At 47.0% G+C, this 21,009-nt stretch overlaps 1 protein-coding gene across 1 annotated transcript in view; it reads right to left on the bottom strand.

Moving 5' to 3' along the window:
- LOC306917917 (brefeldin A-inhibited guanine nucleotide-exchange protein 3-like) overlaps positions 1–20,369 on the bottom strand; it is a gene marked incomplete at its 5' end in the record, with an annotated part of 36,492 nt that extends 16,123 nt beyond the window's left edge. The window contains 8 exons of the mRNA XM_079530816.1: positions 47–218; positions 403–789; positions 4,656–4,768; positions 7,257–7,388; positions 13,381–13,483; positions 13,931–14,045; positions 14,381–14,557; positions 20,241–20,369. Coding sequence (XP_079386942.1) covers positions 47–218; positions 403–789; positions 4,656–4,768; positions 7,257–7,388; positions 13,381–13,483; positions 13,931–14,045; positions 14,381–14,557; positions 20,241–20,369 — 1,328 coding nt within the window. The remainder of the gene's footprint in view (positions 1–46; positions 219–402; positions 790–4,655; positions 4,769–7,256; positions 7,389–13,380; positions 13,484–13,930; positions 14,046–14,380; positions 14,558–20,240) is intronic.
- Between the last annotated feature and the right edge of the window lie 640 nt (positions 20,370–21,009).

Genomic DNA, 21,009 nt, shown 5'->3' with positions numbered 1-21,009 from the left:
GGTTAGGGTCAGGTTAGGGGTCAGGGGTCAGGTTAGGGTCAGGTACCTGCTGGGGGCTGAGGCCGTCCGCCTGGCTCAGCGTGGCAGACAACAGCGTCTGGAAGTAGAGGTTGAAGCTCATGGCCGACTGCCTGTAGAGGTTGGCCGCTCCGCACACGCCAGACACCTTCATCAGGAGATACTTCAGACCCGGACGAGTGTCGAAGTCACGCGCCGTCCTGCACGGGACAGGGGACAGAGGGGACTACTTCAACACCATAAGCCGGTCAGAGCCCTGAGGTCAGCGTACCTCTCACTATTGACCCCCAAAACAGCCCTACTTAAAACCAGGGGAGACCGTGCTTTTACTGTGGCTGCCCCTAGGCAGTGCATGCCGACATGCCGGCCAATAGGAGCACTGACCTGTAGGAGTCCAGCAGCAGGTCCAGGATGATTGACAGGTTGGTCATGGAGATGTAGCGCAGGAAGCCCACCGGCCGGGTCAAATGACCAGAGGTCACCGGGTCGGAGGTCACGGGGCTCATCCTGTCCTGAGAGGTCACGGGGGTCAACCTGTCCTGAGAGGTCACGGGGGTCAACCTGTCCTGAGAGGTCACGGGGGTCATCCTGTTAGAGGTCGCGGGGGTCATGGTGTCAGAGGTCGCGGGGGTCATGGTGTCAGAGGTCGCGGGGGTCATGGGGTCCTGACCCTCGGGCTGCCTGACGAACTCGTCCAGAAGGATGTCGTGGAGGTTCTGGAGCAGCACCTGGTGAGACAGGAGACTGACCACGATGGACCTGAACGGGATCCTATAGGGGGAGAGGACACAGGACACAACCATCAACACCTGGTCCTATAGGGGGAGAGGACACAGGACACAACCATCAACACCTGGTCCTATAGGGGGAGAGGACACAGGACACAACCATCAACACCTGGTCCTATAGGGGGGGAGGACACAGCAACACCTGAACGGGATCCTATAGGGGGAGAGAACAAAGGACACAACCATCAACACCTGGTCCTATAGGGGGGGGAGGACACATCTATCTATAGACCAATCCACAGAGAGGTGCCCTTAAGCGCGAAGCCATGTTATTTCCTCTAGCTCTATCCATGCCGCCCCCTGCTGGCGCTTATCTGTCATTACCTGCCACACTTTAAGCCGCGGCGTCTTTAAGAGGCCGGAACCAACAAAATTGAGGCAGTTGCACACACAGGGAAGCATATCAGTGGGGCACCCTACAGCTGTGTGATACCATAGAGACCCGCGTTATGGCCAATGGAGAGCAACGTCGCTACGTTACCACAGAGACCCGCGTTATGGCCAATGGAGAGCAACGTCGCTACGATACCACAGAGACCCGCGTTATGGCCAATGGAGAGCAATGTCGCTACGTGGCGGCCATCTTACCTCGGGGCAGCATAACATTGTGTCTATGGGGTATGTACTTTTTAAATAACCATAACTTGCTAAATTTTCAACCGATTTTCAAACGGTTTGGTTTGTTATAAACGTCAGAGACGTCCGCATACTTATATGCTTTTATACGACGTTCATATATACAAAACAAAATTAAGCAGATAAGCGTCCTGAATCATGGCCACGTTGACAACTTTTGTAACAAACCAACCCGTTTGTAAATGCGTCAAGATTTGAGCGAGTTATGACTATTTTAGTTTGAGCTGCCATAGAACATACTGTACTGTAGCCCCTCAGCAAGATGGCCGCCGGGTGAACTACGTCAGAGACTCCGCCTTGAGCCATCTAGCCTTTATATGTCTGTGTGTTACCATCAGAACAGCTGTAAGGCGTCAGCGCGGTAGAGATCAGCGTGGTAGAGATCAACATTACTGTCTGTGTGACGCTCCATGCTGGGACGTACTGATCCACTTGCTGTTAAAACGTTAATATAAAAGGCAAAAATGCAATGACGTGACATGATATACAAGCATCTCTCCTTTCAGTGGCATCACGCCATGTGCTGGGCCATTTGTGCCATATCTATGATTTGTCATGTACAACATCCTGGTCTCAACTGCGCATGTTTCTTTCCTTCCAGGGAGCAACATGGAGGCCACGTACCGTACGGTCTTCTTTCCTTCCAGGAGCAACATGGAGTCCACCGTACGGTCTTCTGTCCTTCCAGGAGCAACATGGAGTCCACCGTACGGTCTTCTGTTCTTCCAGAGAGCAACATGGAGTCCACCGTACGGTCTTCTGTCCTTCCAGGGAACAACATGGAGTCCACCGTACGGTCTTCTGTCCTTCCAGGAGCAACATGGAGTCCACCGTAGGGTCTTCTGTCCTTCCAGGGAGCAACATGGAGTCCACCGTACGGTCTTCTGTCCTTCCAGGGAGCAACATGGAGTCCACCGTATGGTCTTCTGTCCTTCCAGGAGCAACATGGAGTCCACCGTACGGTCTTCTTTCCTTCCAGGGAGCAACATGGAGTCCACCGTTTAATTGTTTAACGTTGTTTAATGCAATCAAATAGGACTTTTCTGTTTGGATGTTTGGGCTGTCAAGGCCAGAAAGTAGTTTTTTGCCACTCAGTAGGCATTCCTGCATAACTTCCGGGTTTGATGATGATGTCACGCGCATACTCTCTATACAAAAACATGGTAACACATCACATACATAGAAATAGTCATGAATCAGACGTAAGGTATGAACCCTTGGAACAGTGAAAAAACTATATAATGAAACTATGCCTATAAAATATACTATAGAGTTCTATGTCTGCATAAACTATGCCTATATACTATAGAGTTCTATGTCTGCATAAACTATGCCTATATACTATAGAGTTCTATGTCTGCAAAAAATGCTATCTAAGTTCCATAAGTTTAGCCTTTGCATACGCCTGTAAGGTCGTTGAGGCTAGGGAGAGTAGCGCCCAGGATTACAGTTTAGGCAATTGGCACCGGGTACAAAGTTGTAGGATAAAAAAAATTATTAAAAAAGGAATGAAACTTTCCTCTTTTACCTTTTTTGAAGGTAGCGCAGTGAAGTGAAACCACACCACTGGCCTGTCTGTCATCAGCACAGTGAAGTGAAACCACACCACTGGCCTGTCTGTCATCAGCACAGTGAAGTGAAACCACACCATTGGCCTGTCTGTCATCAGCACAGTAAAGTGAAACCACACCACTGGCCTCTCTGTCATCAGCACAGTGAAGTGAAACCACACCACTGGCCTGTCTGTCATCAGCACTGTGAAGTGGAACCACACCACTGGCCTGTCTGTCATCAACACAGTAAAGTGACACCACACCACTGGCCTGTCTGTCATCAGCACAGTAAAGTGAAACCACACCACTGGCCTGTCTGTCATCAGCACAGTAAAGTGAAACCACACCACTGGCCTGTCTCATCAGCACAGTGAAGTGAAACCACACCATTGGCCTGTCTGTCATCAGCACAGTGAAGTGAAACCACACCACTGGCCTGTCTGTCATCAGCACAGTGAAGTGAAACCACACCACTGGCCTGTCTGTCATCAGCACAGTGAAGTGAAACCACACCATTGGCCTGTCTGTCATCAGCACAGTAAAGTGAAACCACACCACTGGCCTGTCTGTCATCAGCACAGTGAAGTGAAACCACACCACTGGCCTGTCTGTCATCAGTACAGTGAAGTGAAACCACACCACTGGCCTGTCTGTCATCAGCACTGTAAAGTGAAACCACACCATTGGCCTGTCTGTCATCAGCACAGTGAAGTGAAACCACACCACTGGCCTGTCATCAGCACAGTGAAGTGAAACCACACCACTGGCCTGTCTGTCATCAGCACAGTGAAGTGAAACCACACCACTGGCCTGTCTGTCATCAGCACAGTAAAGTGAAACCACACCATTGGCCTCCTGTCATCAGCACAGTGAAGTGAAACCACACCACTGGCCTGTCTGTCATCAGCACAGTAAAGTGAAACCACACCACTGGCCTCTCTGTCATCAGCACAGTAAAGTGAAACCACACCACTGGCCTCTCTGTCATCAGCACAGTAAAGTGAAACCACACCACTGGCCTCTCTGTCATCAGCACAGTAAAGTGAAACCACACCACTGGCCTCTCTGTCATCAGCACAGTAAAGTGAAACCACACCACTGGCCTCTCTGTCATCAGCACAGTAAAGTGAAACCACACCACTGGCCTCTCCGTCATCAGCACAGTAAAGTGAAACCACACCACTGGCCTCTCTGTCATCAGCACAGTAAAGTGAAACCACACCACTGGCCTGTCTGTCATCAGTACAGTGAAGTGAAACCACACCACTGGCCTGTCTGTCATCAGCACAGTAAAGTGAAACCACACCACTGGCCTGTCTGTCATCAGCACAACAGTAAAGTGACATATTGTAAACGGTATAATACACATTAAACATAGTGGAGACAAACTGGCTGTGTTCAAGAAATATATCTCTGATTGGTCCAGCTGTTTGCAATACTGACACGCACACACACACGCAGGCAGGCAGGCAGGCAGGCAGACAGACAGAACACTTACCCAATCTTCCTGTGAGCAGCGTTAGAGAAACCACAGAGAAAAGATGTGTTCTAGTCTCACATTAATGATCATGTTTAAAAACACCACATTAACGATAGGTGTGTGTGTGTGTGTGTGTGTGCGTGCGTGTGTGCGTGCGTGCGTGCGTGCGTGCGTGCGTACCTCTTATGCGGCTCCGAGGGCTGCTCTATGATGAGGAGACAGGACTGAGCATGCTCGAAGCCTTCCTTGCTATTGGGCGTCTTGGGAGAGCACTGAGTGTCCAGCATAAACACCTGGAACCAGTAATGTACTTACTCATTGACCGCCATCTAGTGGTGGCTTACTGTGGCGCAGGCCGCCATTCATTATATCTCAATGGGCGTGGCTCTCAAATTGAAAGCGGTATTCCAATCCAATCCAACTTTATTTATAGACCACATTTAAAAACAACAGAGTTGACCAAGTGCTTTACATAACATAACAAAATACACAAATAAAAGTGCACAAAATCGTCAAAGATAAACACATTATAGAGATACAAATATACAACAGGGTGGAGAAAAACAAAACAAACAGTAAAACAAAAAATACATAAAAAAATATCTCACTCTGGGGTAAAAGCTTGGGAATAAAAAAGTGTTTTAAGACGGGATTTAAAGATAGGGATAGAGGGGGACAGTTTTACAGAGAGGGGGAGTTCATTCCAAAGTTTAGGGGCAGCTACAGAAAAGGCACGATCTCCCCTCAGTCTCAGCTTGGACTTCGGGCCCTCCAGCAGGAGCTGGTCTGCTGATCTACAACTTTAAAAGATCTGGAATATAAGGAGGTGCTAGCCCAGGGGTGGGCAACTTTGACGAAGGAGAGGGCCATTATATTTCCATACTCACTCCAGAGGGGCCACATTGCACGTGGCAAAAATAGCCGATCTACAAGTTCAAAACGCGTTGCATCGCGACGCGTTTTGAACTTGTAGATCGGCTATTTTTGCTATATTTGAATTGAAATCCTGAATATTTTTTTGCTATTTTTAATTGGGATCCTGAAAAGTCATTTTAACTAAATACAAATATATCGGACATAAAAAAGACAATAACATTATTTGTAATACTACTCAGCAAGATACTTAATTTAGACTGTAAGTAATTAAAGCGGGTCATGTTCGCATGTTAGGAATTGTAACATATAATAACATATCAGTATTCCGAAATTAATCTGAGGGCCACATTAAGTGAAGGTGGGGACCAGTATCTCGGGGTCTTGTTCACGAGTGAGGGGAGGACGGAGAAGGAAATCAGCCGGAGAATCGGAGCGGCAGGGGCGGTATTGCAGTCGCTGTACCGCACTGTTGTGACGAACAGAGAGCTGAGCCAGAAGGCGAAGCTCTCTGTCTACCGAGCAATCTTCGTTCCTACTCTCACCTATGGCCATGAAGTGTTCCTACTCTCACCTATGGTCATGAAGTGTTCCTACTCTCACCTATGGTCATGAAGTATTCCTACTCTCACCTATGGTCATGAAGTGTTCCTACTCTCACCTATGGTCATGAAGTGTTCCTACTCTCACCTATGGTCATGAAGTATTCCTACTCTCACCTATGGTCATGAAGTGTTCCTACTCTCACCTATGGTCATGAAGTATTCCTACTCTCACCTATGGTCATGAAGTGTTCCTACTCTCACCTATGGTCATGAAGTGTTCCTACTCTCACCTATGGTCATGAAGTGTTCCTACTCTCACCTATGGTCATGAAGTGTTCCTACTCTCAGCTATGGTCATGAAGTGTTCCTACTCTCACCTATGGTCATAAAGTGTTCCTACTCTCACCTATGGCCATGAAGTGTTCCTACTCTCACCTATGGTCATGAAGTGTTCCTACTCTCAGCTATGGTCATGAAGTGTTCCTACTCTCACCTATGGTCATGAAGTGTTCCTACTCTCACCTATGGCCATGAAGTGTTCCTACTCTCACCTATGGTCATGAAGTGTTCCTACTCTCATGGTCATGAAGTGTTCCTACTCTCACCTATGGTCATGACGTGTTCCTACTCTCACCTATGGTCATGAAGTGTTCCTACTCTCACCTATGGTCATGAAGTGTTCCTACTCTCACCTATGGTCATGAAGTGTTCCTACTCTCACCTATGGTCATGAAGTGTTCCTACTCTCACCTATGGTCATGAAGTGTGGGTCATGACCCAAAGAATAAGGTTGCGAATACAAGCGGCCGAAATGAGTTTTCTCCGACGTGTGGCTGGCATCTCCCTTAGAGATAGGGTGAGAAGTTCATCTCCCTTAGAGATAGGGTGAGAAGTTCAGTCACACGAGAGAGACTCGGAGTAGAGCCGCTGCTCCTTCGCCTGGAAAGGAGTCAGCTGAGGTGGTTCGGGCATCTGGTTAGGATGCCTCTCGGGCGCACGTCCCACTGGGAGGAGACCCCGGGGCAGACCAAGGCGCAGTTGGAGGAAATACATCGACTCACTGGCCTTGGAACGTCTCGGAATCCCCCAGGACGAAGTCACTGATGTTGCTCTGGAGAGGGAAGTCTGGAGCACTCTGGTGGAGCTGTTGACTTTTGTTAAATTTCGACGTCAGGCCTAAATGAAATAACAGGCGTGATAAGGCACATGCGAAAATAGGCGTCCAAAGGCGAACTTGGCGACGGGCGAGTTAAAACGTATTGCGCCCAAAACGTCTTTATAATTATACACCCGTAGCCCAGTCTGCTCACTTCCTTCCTGGACTACAATTCCCATAATGCTGTAGTATTAGTAGTATTAGTACCTGCTGGGCCATAGCCTTAATCCTCCAGTACTCGGCCTCAGCGCTCGGTGAAGGCGACGGAGCAGCAACCTTCACCTCACAGGCATCGCCCGAAGAACTGTCTGACCCGCTGTGGAAACACGGCAGGAGGTTCTGGGGGGAGAGAGACCATCACTGTACACTACATTACAGAGAGAGAGAGAGAGAGAGAGAGAGAGAGAGACCATCACTGTACACTACATTACAGAGAGAGAGAGAGAGAGAGAGACCATCACTGTACACTACATTACAGAGAGAGAGAGAGAGACCATCACTGTACACTACATTACAGAGAGAGAGAGAGAGAGACCATCACTGTACACTACATTACAGAGAGAGAGAGAGAGAGAGACCATCACTGTACACTACATTACAGAGAGAGAGAGAGAGAGAGAGAGAGAGAGAGAGAGAGAGAGAGAGAGAGAGAGAGAGAGAGAGAGAGAGAGAGAGAGAGAGAGAGCCGCGGGTTCGACTCCCGATCCCGACGGCCTTTATGATACGACTGCGTGTCTCCCCCCCCCAGTCCCCCCCCAGCCCCCCCCCAGCCCCCTCCCCCAGCCCCCCCCCCACATCTCTCTCCCTATTTCCTGTAAGACTACTTTCATCCTATCAATAAAAGGCAGAGAAAGCCAAAAAAATATCTTAAAAATAATAATAATAATAATAATAATAATAATAATAATAATAACTAGAAGTGCACTCTGTTGAGTGCCTACTTGCTTGTTGCACACTAGCCTACTAGTGCAAGCAGAGCACGCAAGTACTGTCGACCGCTACAAACTGTCAAATCTCAGCTTCTCTGTTAAAGAACGTTTGAAATATTGAATTATTAGGTTTGGCTATTTGCTACGTACCTACTTTTTGCACGTAAAAAAGTAGTATTATGAAGTAGTGTAGAAGTTTCTATCTATAAAATAAATACAGTTCTATCGATTTAGAACTGTCCTGGATCCCTGTTTAGTTTCTCAAAGAAAAATAAATCATCGATATTCGATGAAAAAAAAAGTATATAAACTGAAATAAAATATGTTATCACGTATACAGTATAATTAATTAATAATTAAATTTACTTAATTTTGAACTATAGTGATATTAATACTAAATCATGGTCAGAGTAATAGGTGTCTCTAACTTCAATTTCTGTAATAATAATCTGGACATGAAGGTCTTTATACGTCCATCTTTCTCGCTATACAGGTCATCATTTAAATCTCCTAGTATCATAATAGAAGAAGTCGAAGAGGGTAGATACTTTATCAAGTTTTCGAGAAATGTCTTTAATTCTGTTTTAGGTGATCTGTACATCTGATGTGGATTAAAGGACCCAATGCCTTCGATGGTGACGTATATCAGTGTCGGGTGGATTAAAGGAAATGCCTCTATGTATATGTAATTTGTAAATTCATTAGTGGTATACTGTGATTACTTTTGATGCGTATGCACCGTCCCAGCATATGACGTCAGGGTATAACTGGTGTCATATGCTAGCTCTCAATGATGACTAGCTCTCAATGATGACGTAATAAAGATGTGGATTAAAGGTCCCAATGCCAGAGTGTAATTCGATGGTGACGTAATGACGATATGTTTTAGTGTCGGGAGGATTAGAGGTAATGCTCCTATGTATACATGTGTATGTAGTCTGGCACCACTGCTGTATCAGGCACAAGTAGTCATTACGTCATTTGCTGGGACGGTGCATACGCATCGTCCTGGGACGGTGCATACGCATCGTCCTGGGACGCACCGTCCTGGGACGCACCGTCCTGGGACGCACCGTCCTGGGACGCATCGTCCTACGCATCGTCCTGGGACACATCGTCCTGGGACACATCGTCCTGGGACGCACCGTCCTGGGACACATCGTCCTACGCATCGTCCTACGCATCGTCCTGGGACGCACCGTCCTGGGACGCACCGTCCTGGGACGCACCGTCCTGGGACGCACCGTCCTGGGACGCACCGTCCTGGGACGCACCGTCCTGGGACGCACCGTCCTGGGACGCACCGTCCTGGGACGCACCGTCCTGGGACGCACCGTCTTGGGCCAAACTAGTACTTGCGCAAGTAATAATAACTCAGATGAGGAAGAAGTCATTTACACAACAAGGAGGAATAATATTTCTCTAAGAGCCTCTAGAGAAGAGTCTACCAGACCCTGGTGTGTGTGACTCTAGAGAAGAGTCTACCAGACACTGGTGTGTGTGACTCTAGAGAAGAGTCTACCAGACACTGGTGTGTGTGACTCTAGAGAAGAGTCTACCAGACACTGGTGTGTGTGTGTGTTAGGGCATTCACTTCTAGAGAAGAGTCTACCAGACACTGGTGTGTGTGTGTGTTAGGGCATTCACTTCTAGAGAAGAGTCTACCAGACACTGGTGTGTGTGTGTGTGTTAGGGCATTCACTTCTAGAGAAGAGTCTACCAGACACTGGTGTGTGTGTGTGTTAGGGCATTCACTTCTAGAGAAGAGTCTACCAGACACTGGTGTGTGTGTGTGTTAGGGCATTCACTTCTAGAGAAGAGTCTACCAGACACTGGTGTGTGTGTGTGTTAGGGCATTCACTTCTAGAGAAGAGTCTACCAGACACTGGTGTGTGTGTGTGTTAGGGCATTCACTTCTAGAGAAGAGTCTACCAGACACTGGTGTGTGTGTGTGTTAGGGCATTCACTTCTAGAGACGAGTCTACCAGACACTGGTGTGTGTGAAGAGTCTACCAGACACTGCTGTGTGTGAAGAGTCTACCAGACACTGCTGTGTGTGAAGAGTCTACCAGACACTGGTGTGTGTGAAGAGTCTACCAGACACTGGTGTGTGTGCGTGTTAGGGCATTCACTTCTAGAGAAGAGTCTACCAGACACTGGTGTGTGTGTGTGTTAGGGCATTCACTTCTAGAGAAGAGTCTACCAGACACTGGTGTGTGTGAAGAGTCTACCAGACACTGGTGTGTGTGCGTGTTAGGGCATTCACTTCTAGAGAAGAGTCTACCAGACACTGGTGTGTGTGAAGAGTCTACCAGACACTGGTGTGTGTGCGTGTTAGGGCATTCACTTCTAGAGAAGAGTCTACCAGACACTGGTGTGTGTGAAGAGTCTACCAGACACTGGTGTGTGTGCGTGTTAGGGCATTCACTTCTAGAGAAGAGTCTACCAGACACTGGTGTGTGTGTGTGTTAGGGCATTCACTTCTAGAGAAGAGTCTACCAGACACTGGTGTGTGTGCGCGTGTTAGGGCATTCACTTCTAGAGAAGAGTCTACCAGACACTGGTGTGTGTGTGTGTGTTAGGGCATTCACTTCTAGAGAAGAGTCGACCAGACACTGGTGTGTGTGTGTGTTAGGGCATTCACTTCTAGAGAAGAGTCTACCAGACACTGGTGTGTGTGTGTGTGTTAGGGCATTCACTTCTAGAGAAGAGTCTACCAGACACTGGTGTGTGTGCGTGTTAGGGCATTCACTTCTAGAGAAGAGTCTACCAGACACTGGTGTGTGTGAAGAGTCTACCAGACACTGGTGTGTGTGCGTGTTAGGGCATTCACTTCTAGAGAAGAGTCTACCAGACACTGGTGTGTGTGAAGAGTCTACCAGACACTGGTGTGTGTGCGTGTTAGGGCATTCACTTCTAGAGAAGAGTCTACCAGACACTGGTGTGTGTGTGTGTTAGGGCATTCACTTCTAGAGAAGAGTCTACCAGACACTGGTGTGTGTGCGTGTTAGGGCATTCACTTCTAGAGAAGAGTCTACCAGACACTGGTGTGTGTGAAGAGTCTACCAGACACTGGTGTGTGTGCGTGTTAGGGCATTCACTTCTAGAGAAGAGTCTACCAGACACTGGTGTGTGTGAAGAGTCTACCAGACACTGGTGTGTGTGCGTGTTAGGGCATTCACTTCTAGAGAAGAGTCTACCAGACACTGGTGTGTGTGTGTGTTAGGGCATTCACTTCTAGAGAAGAGTCTACCAGACACTGGTGTGTGTGCGTGTTAGGGCATTCACTTCTAGAGAAGAGTCTACCAGACACTGGTGTGTGTGTGTGTTAGGGCATTCACTTCTAGAGAAGAGTCTACCAGACACTGGTGTGTGTGCGTGTTAGGGCATTCACTTCTAGAGAAGAGTCTACCAGACACTGGTGTGTGTGCGTGTTAGGGCATTCACTTCTAGAGAAGAGTCTACCAGACACTGGTGTGTGTGCGTGTTAGGGCATTCACTTCTAGAGAAGAGTCTACCAGACACTGGTGTGTGTGCGTGTTAGGGCATTCACTTCTAGAGAAGAGTCTACCAGACACTGGTGTGTGTGCGTGTTAGGGCATTCACTTCTAGAGAAGAGTCTACCAGACACTGGTGTGTGTGCGTGTTAGGGCATTCACTTCTAGAGAAGAGTCTACCAGACACTGGTGTGTGTGCGTGTTAGGGCATTCACTTCTAGAGAAGAGTCTACCAGACACTGGTGTGTGTGCGTGTTAGGGCATTCACTTCTAGAGAAGAGTCTACCAGACACTGGTGTGTGTGCGTGTTAGGGCATTCACTTCTAGAGAAGAGTCTACCAGACACTGGTGTGTGTGCGTGTTAGGGCATTCACTTCTAGAGAAGAGTCTACCAGACACTGGTGTGTGTGTGCGTGTTAGGGCATTCACTTCTAGTCATTCTTACTAGTCGACTAGTTGTTTAACTACCTATTATGTAAAAAATACACTTTTTTTTTTTTTTGGGAAATAAATATTTGTACATTGAAAAACTTTGTACATGGTGACTATAACTATAATCTACCTGATCTTGAGGCCTACACAATCGGGGGGGGAAAATCAACTAGTCAACTAGTACCAACAAGGTCGACTAGTCGACTAGTAAACTAGTCGACTAGTTGCTTAATGCCCTAGTGCGTGTGTGTATATGCAAGCGTGCATGTCGTGTTATTTATGGGTGTGCGAGATTTGTACTCATAATGGGAGAAATTATATATTGGGTCAGATTGATTGGAGATATATGCAGCTCTCTAGAGTGGGAGAGCTTCAGGTCCCCACATTCCATTCTACATACAGACCGGTGGATTCGGGGGTTTTACGGCCTCTTCTTGTTGTAAGGGAGCATTTATGACTCCTTCTCACAGGAGAAGTCAACTCAGCTAGAACATGCAAATGTTGAAGTAACCAATCTTTAATTCCTCTTCAATTGTTTAAATGTGTTCTAATAACCTATTATATATTGGGTTGGTAAAAAGCCTAAATGATAAATATCTGTAATAGTCTAAACCGTTTTAATCAGAAAGGCAGAAATAGCAGTTGGTCACACATTACAGGGACTGTAATGGGAGCTGGCTGCTCTGGCCACCAGGAAGAATGGTCAGTGGCTTCTGATTGGCTGAAAGTTTAGCATGGAGGTGTGATTTCAGTCAGAGGGCTTGCATTAAGTATTCTGTATGCCTGGTATTAGACCAGATTCACCAATACCAACGAACGTGATACATGTAGCAGGCAGAGGCCAGCGGTATGTATGAATGCTATATATATAATTGTGCATTATTCATAATCGATGTAATATGATGTTTAGATGTAACCAAGTGTTATATGTGTTTCTTGTCTCCCGATTGATTAATGGCAATTAATTAATGAATGTAGATTTAAAACCACATGATGTGTGATACACCTACCACACATAGTGTCACTTAGTGACACACTCTGAACTAAGTCTGAAACCCATCAAGGAAGCTAAGTTGTACCAAGATCTGACAGTCCTGAGAACAGGGCCGATTCTGGTCAGCTTAGAGTGTTAAATAACAGCTATAATTCCTAACCAGCAGAGCAGGGTAGAACCACAGACCAATAGGACAGAGCTCCAGGGTACTGAATTCATCTTGCGTTGGGGGAAGTGTGAACAGAACGTGTGAATGTATGTTGTAAGTGTTTATGATTAACATGAATTAATAAAAACCCTATAAAATGCACGTTTGAGTTCATCAAATATAAGCTATTATTGGAACATTTAGTTAACAACTGTGCGTGTTAGTCTCTATAATCTGCTACTGCAGGGCTGGTCGGAGCCCTGGCACAACATCGCCAAATAACCGAACAGTGCATGTGTGTGTGCGTGCATGTGTGTGTGCGTGTCCATACCTTTACAGGCTCCAGCGTGGCAGAGAAGGCGTCTTGCAGAGCGCAGCACGCCAACCTCCACATCTCCTCCGTAAACACTGGACCTACAGTGACCAAGATGTACCTACACGCACACACACACACACACACACAGACACACACACACACACACACACACACACACACACACACACACACACACACACACACACACACACACACACACACACACACACACACACACACACACACACACACACACACACACACACACACAGTAAGCACTTGACCTACAGTCACCAAGATGTACCTACACGCACACACACAGGCACACACGCACGCACGCACGCACGCACGCACGCACGCACGCACTCACTCACTCAAGCACAGTTAGCACACTAAAATCTGGTAAAAACTTTTAACAAACAACGTGTCTTGATCAAAACATTTCCCTTAATCAAACATTTCTCCTTCCTTACTATCGTCCTCTCTCTCTCTCTCTCTCTCTCCCCCCCATGCGTGCGTGCGTGCGTGTGTGCGTGCGTGCGTGCGTGCGTGCGTGCGTGCGTACCGTATACAGGAGCAGCCCACTCTACTGATGGGTTCGGTTGGTTCAGACACACAGCTGACCAGCAGCTTAAACACCTCCTTCAGCATCACGTGCACGTGAGACTCATAACCTATGTCTGGGACACACACACACGCACGCACGCACGCACGCACGCACGCACGCACGCACGCACGCACGCACAAAAAAACAACAACACAAGATGGTATTAGTATACTAGTGAAAATGTTGTTAAAACGAGAACAGTCTTTTAGCTGAAAGTTTACCTTCAGTCAAAATGATCTCTCCATCAAAGGCTCTCAATACTGGAATTAAATGAGATCCCTGTCACTTTTCATGTTTTTTGTTTATATTGAATTGTTGACCTGGTGATAAATGTGCTATTTAAATGAAGTTGAGTTGAGCTGAGACAGACAGGCCCCTGATTGGACGAAGGAGGTCACATGCTCTCACCTGATTGGATAAATGAGGTCACATGCTCCACGACCAGCTCACAGGTCAGGCCGATGGCGTGTTTGAAGTGGGCGGCGGCCTGGTCCCAGTAGGCGTGGTCGCCGTGGTTACGCTGCAGCCACAGTGACATCACAGGTAGGAGGAGCTGGACCACGGAGAAGATGGCAAACCCTGGACCTGGATCACAAGAAACACTGGATCTGGACTACAACACACTGGATCTGGACTACAACATACTGGATCTGGACTACAACACAGTGGATCTGGACTACAACACAGTGGATCTGGACTACAACACAGTGGATCTGGACTACAACATACTGGATCTGGACTACAACACACTGGATCTGGACTACAACACACTGGATCTGGACTACAACACACTGGATCTGGACTACAACACAGTGGATCTGGACTACAACATACTGGATCTGGACTACAACATACTGGATCTGGACTACAACACACTGGATCTGGACTACAACCCACTGGATCTGGACTACAACACACTGGATCTGGACTACAACACACTGGATCTGGACTACAACATACTGGATCTGGACTACAACATACTGGATCTGGACTACAACCCACTGGATCTGGACTACAACACACTGGATCTGGACTACAACACAGTGGATCTGGACTACAACACAGTGGATCTGGACTACAACCCACTGGATCTGGACTACAACACAGTGGATCTGGACTACAACACAGTGGATCTGGACTACAACACACTGGATCTGGACTACAACACAGTGGATCTGGACTACAATATACTGGATCTGGACTACAACACAGTGGTTCTGGACTACAACATACTGGATCTGGACTACAACATACTGGATCTGGACTACAACACAGTGGATCTGGACTACAACACAGTGGATCTGGACTACAACACAGTGGATCTGGACTACAACATACTGGATCTGGACTACAACACACTGGATCTGGAATACAGCACAGTGGATCTGGACTACAACACAGTGGATCTGGACTACAACATACTGGATCTGGACTACAACACAGTGGATCTGGACTACAACACACTGGATCTGGACTACAACATACTGGATCTGGACTACAACACAGTGGATCTGGACTAAAACACAGTGGATCTGGACTACAACATACTGGATCTGGACTACAACACAGTGGATCTGGACTACAACATACTGGATCTGGACTACAACACACTGGATCTGGACTACAACACACTGGATCTGGACTACAACACAGTGGATCTGGACTACCTCACTCCCAATCTTCCGCCGTAGTCTGAAAACCCACCTCTTCAGACTCCACCTTGGCCCGTAGCACTTGCCCTAGCCTAGCCCCTTAGATAGCACATTATGTAGACTTAGATAGTATTTTAAACAGACTTATAGCTTGTTACGTAGACAGCTCTAGAATTGCACTTTATGTAGTCATAGCACTTTATAGTACACATGTATAATATATTATATAGTATAGTATGTATAGTTTACATAGATACTCCACTGTTACGTTCTTAGTCTACGCATGATTCATGATAACTACTTTTTATATATGTGATGTATGCCATGCTTTTGTTATTGCTTAATGTAAATCGCTCTGGATTAAGAGCGTCTGCTAAATGCCTAAATTGTAAATTGTAAATTGACTACAACACAGTGTATCTGGACTACAACATACTGGATCTGGACTACAACACAGTGGATCTGGACTACAACACAGTGGTTCTGGACTACAACACACTGGATCTGGACTACAACACTACAACACAGTGGATCTGGACTACAACACAGTGGATCTGGACTACAACACAGTGGATCTGGACTACAACACAGTGGTTCTGGACTACAACACACTGGATCTGGACTACAACACTACAACACAGTGGATCTGGACTACAACACAGTGGATCTGGACTACAACACAGTGGTTCTGGACTACAACATACTGGATCTGGACTACAACACTACAACACAGTGGATCTGGACTACAACACAGTGTATCTGGACTACAACATAATGGATCTGGACTACAACACAGTGGATCTGGACTACAACACAGTGGTTCTGGACTACAACACAGTGGTTCTGGACTACAACATACTGGATCTGGACTACAACACACTGGATCTGGACTACAACACAGTGGTTCTGGACTACAACATACTGGATCTGGACTACAACACAGTGGATCTGGACTACAACACAGTGGTTCTGGACTACAACATACTGGATCTGGACTACAACACACTGGATCTGGACTACAACACAGTGGATCTGGACTACAACACAGTGGTTCTGGACTACAACATACTGGATCTGGACTACAACACTACAACACAGTGGATCTGGACTACAACACAGTGGATCTGGACTACAACACAGTGGTTCTGGACTACAACACAGTGGATCTGGACTACAACACAGTGGTTCTGGACTACAACATACTGGATCTGGACTACAACACACTGGATCTGGACTACAACACAGTGGTTCTGGACTACAACATACTGGATCTGGACTACAACAGTGGATCTGGACTACAACACAGTGGTTCTGGACTACAACATACTGGATCTGGACTACAACACACTGGATCTGGACTACAACACAGTGGATCTGGACTACAACACAGTGGTTCTGGACTACAACATACTGGATCTGGACTACAACACTACAACACAGTGGATCTGGACTACAACACAGTGGATCTGGACTACAACACAGTGGTTCTGGACTACAACACAGTGGATCTGGACTACAACACAGTGGTTCTGGACTACAACATACTGGATCTGGACTACAACACTACAACACAGTGGATCTGGACTACAACACAGTGTATCTGGACTACAACATACTGGATCTGGACTACAACACACTGGATCTGGACTACAACACAGTGGATCTGGACTACAACACAGTGGATCTGGACTACAACACAGTGGATCTGGACTACAACACAGTGTATCTGGACTACAACATACTGGATCTGGACTACAACACACTGGATCTGGACTACAACACAGTGTATCTGGACTACAACATACTGGATCTGGACTACAACACAGTGGATCTGGACTACAACACAGTGGATCTGGACTACAACACACTGGATCTGGACTACAACACAGTGGATCTGGACTACAACACACTGGATCTGGACTACAACATACTGGATCTGGACTACAACACAGTGGATCTGGACTACAACATACTGGATCTGGACTACAACACACTGGATCTGGACTACAACACAGTGGATCTGGACTACAACACAGTGGATCTGGACTACAACACAGTGGATCTGGACTACAACACAGTGGATCTGGACTACAACATACTGGATCTGGACTACAACACAGTGGATCTGGACTACAACACAGTGGATCTGGACTACAACACACTGGATCTGGACTACAACACAGTGGATCTGGACTACAACACAGTGGATCTGGACTACAACCCACTGGATCTGGACTACAACACAGTGGATCTGGACTACAACATACTGGATCTGGACTACACCATACTGGATCTGGACTACACCATACTGGATCTGGACTACAACATACTGGATCTGGACTACACCATACTGGATCTGGACTACAACATACTGGATCTGGACTACAACACAGTGGATCTGGACTACAACACACTGGATCTGGACTACAACATACTGGATCTGGACTACAACACAGTGGATCTGGACTACAACACAGTGGATCTGGACTACAACACACTGGATCTGGACTACAACACAGTGGATCTGGACTACAACACACTGGATCTGGACTACAACACACTGGATCTGGACTACAACACAGTGGATCTGGACTACAACACAGTGGATCTGGACTACAACACAGTGGATCTGGACTACAACACACTGGATCTGGAATACAACCCACTGGATCTGGACTACAACACAGTGGATCTGGACTACAACACACTGGATCTGGACTACAACACACTGGATCTGGACTACAACACACTGGATCTGGACTCTGCACTACTCCTCCAGGTCTGTTGAAGAGGTGTGCAACAACGCAAGCGTAAAAAAAAAAGCTAAACAGAATCCAGGTCTGGTTCGTCACGGGGGGGGCGTGTGCACGTAACGAGCACGCGCGCAACAAATTCACGGGACCGCGCTCACGTAAATACATGCATTTCATTGAGGGTTTTTAATGATGTGCTTCTGACTACAGACTCTGGTGACTCTGCCATCCTGCTGCTCCTGGAGTTAAACAGACTCTGGTGACTCTGCCATCCTGCTGCTCCTGGATTTAAGCTCGGCTTTTGACACTCTTGATCACAAAACCCTAATTTCCCGCTTAGGGCTGTGTGTTGGTGTCAGGGACACTGCTTTAGCGTGGTTCTCCTCATACCTTTAGCGTGGTTCTCGTCATACCTTTAGCGTGGTTCTCGTCATACCTTTCGGAGCGATGCTTCTCTGTCAAATTTGTATCGCCCTCCAACCCCCTGTCCTCTGGAGTCCCCCAGGGCTCGATCCTTGGGCCGATACTCTTCTCTCTATATCTCCTCCCCCTTGGCCTAATCTTTAAAAAGCATGGCATCTCTTACCACCTGTATGCTGATGATTCACCAATCTACATGTCCCTTAAAAAGGACAGCAACAGCTCCCTGACACCTAGTACCACAGACGAAAAACAGTCTAAGTCCAAATGTCATTCTGACCCCTCCACGAAAAGGCCTCGTTGTCCTGACCCCTTATCTATCATTTATACATTATGGATCAATAGTGTGGACTTAGACTGTTATTCGTCTGTGGCATTCAATTGTCTAAGCGACATGGATTGCGCTAAACTTCCTAAGCGTTAATGAAAGCAAGACTGAGGTCATAGTGTTTGGGCCTAGTGGCCCTGGGATTGTTCCCACTGGCCTAGGCCCTCTGCAGCCTTACGTGAAACCGGTTGTCTCAAACCTTGGCGTAACATTTGATAATGCGCTCAAACTTGACAAACAGATAAATGCTGTGGTCAGATCCAGCTTTTACCATCTGAGGCTTTTAGCTAAAATTCTTTTGGTGATTTTGAGTGTTATCCATGCCTTTATCACCACGCGCCTGGACTACTGTAACACGCTCTATGCTGGCCTAAACCAAGCATCCATTGCTCGGCTTCAGTTAGTCCAAAATGCCGCGGCACGCCTTCTAACTGGAACTCGCAGGCGGAACCACATCACACCCGAATTGACTTTGTATTATCGTATTATTTGTCTTTAAAGCACTGAATGGTTTGGCACCTCAATGGTTTGGCTGATCTTATTGAGGTGTATAATCCCCCAAGGTCACTGCGGTCCTCAGGCCAGCTAAACCTTAGGGTCAAAAAGAAGACCCGCTTAAAGCCCAGAGGAGCCTTTTCCATCATAGCCCCCAAATTATGGAATGCACCCCCCCCCCATATGTCAAACTGGCCCCCTCCATTGAGACCTTTAAATCCCACCTAAAGACCCACCTCTACACCTTGGCTTTTAACCCGGTTGAGTTTCCATGGTCCATGTTTTGTATCCGTTTTGTATTTTTCATGTGTTTGCTGCTGTTCTCTGTGTTTAGCTACAGTGTATTTAGTTTTATTCTTCTTGTAGCACTTTGTAAACTCTGAGTTGTAAATGTGCTTTATAAATAAAGTGGATTGGATTGAATGAATGAATGAATGAATGAATGAATGAATGAATGAATGAATGAATGAATGAATACCGTCAGCTCAGAAATCTCACGGTATCAATACCTGGACTGTATTGGGGTCAGGGTTAAAGGTCAGAGGTCATGGTACCTGGTACGACGGTGACCTCTCTAAGCAGGGTGAACAGTAGAGGTTAAAGGTCAGAGGTCATGGTACCTGGTACGACGGTGACCTCTCTAAGCAGGGTGAACAGAAGGTCAAGGGTCGGGGCCTGGTGTTGACGAGGACAGTTGGACACAGCTGTGGTCAGCTGTTCCAAGAGCAACACCCACACCTGGATCAGACCTGCAGCGCACGCACACACGCACGCACGCACACGCACACACACACACATACACACACACGTTGATTTTTTTGATATATAAGGGAGTTGCTGTGTTTTCTATAAACCAGGGGTTCCCAAAGTGGGGTCCGGGGACCCCCAGGGGTCCTTGAGGGAGTTTCAGGGGGTCCCCTGCAGCTAAATGATAGTTTGGAACCAAATGGACCCTTATGCCTTATGCTTAGCTAGGTGTAATGTTAGAGTCCACTCTGAGAGTGCACACATGGAACCAAATGGACCCTTATGCCTTATGCTTAGCTAGGTGTAATGTTAGAGTCCACTCTGAGAGTGCACACATGGAACCAAATGGACCCTTATGCCTTATGCTTAGCTAGGTGTAATGTTAGAGTCCACTCTGAGAGTGCACACATGGAACCAAATGGACCCTTATGCCTTATGCTTAGCTAGGTGTAATGTTAGAGTCCACTCTGAGAGTGCACACATGGAACCAAATGGACCCTTATGCCTTATGCTTAGCTAGGTGTAATGTTAGAGTCCACTCTGCGAGTACACACATGGAACCAAATGGACCCGCTTAAAATAACATTTACAATATAAATCGGGGGTCCCAGAGATAGAAATGCCATTAAATGGGGGTCCGTA

This window comes from Electrona antarctica (genome assembly GCF_951216825.1).
Source record: "Electrona antarctica genome assembly, contig: scaffold_807, whole genome shotgun sequence".
Lineage (NCBI taxonomy): Eukaryota > Metazoa > Chordata > Actinopteri > Myctophiformes > Myctophidae > Electrona > Electrona antarctica.
The sequence above is the reverse complement of the archived record's forward strand: the minus strand, read 5'-3'. Positions and strand labels throughout refer to the sequence as shown.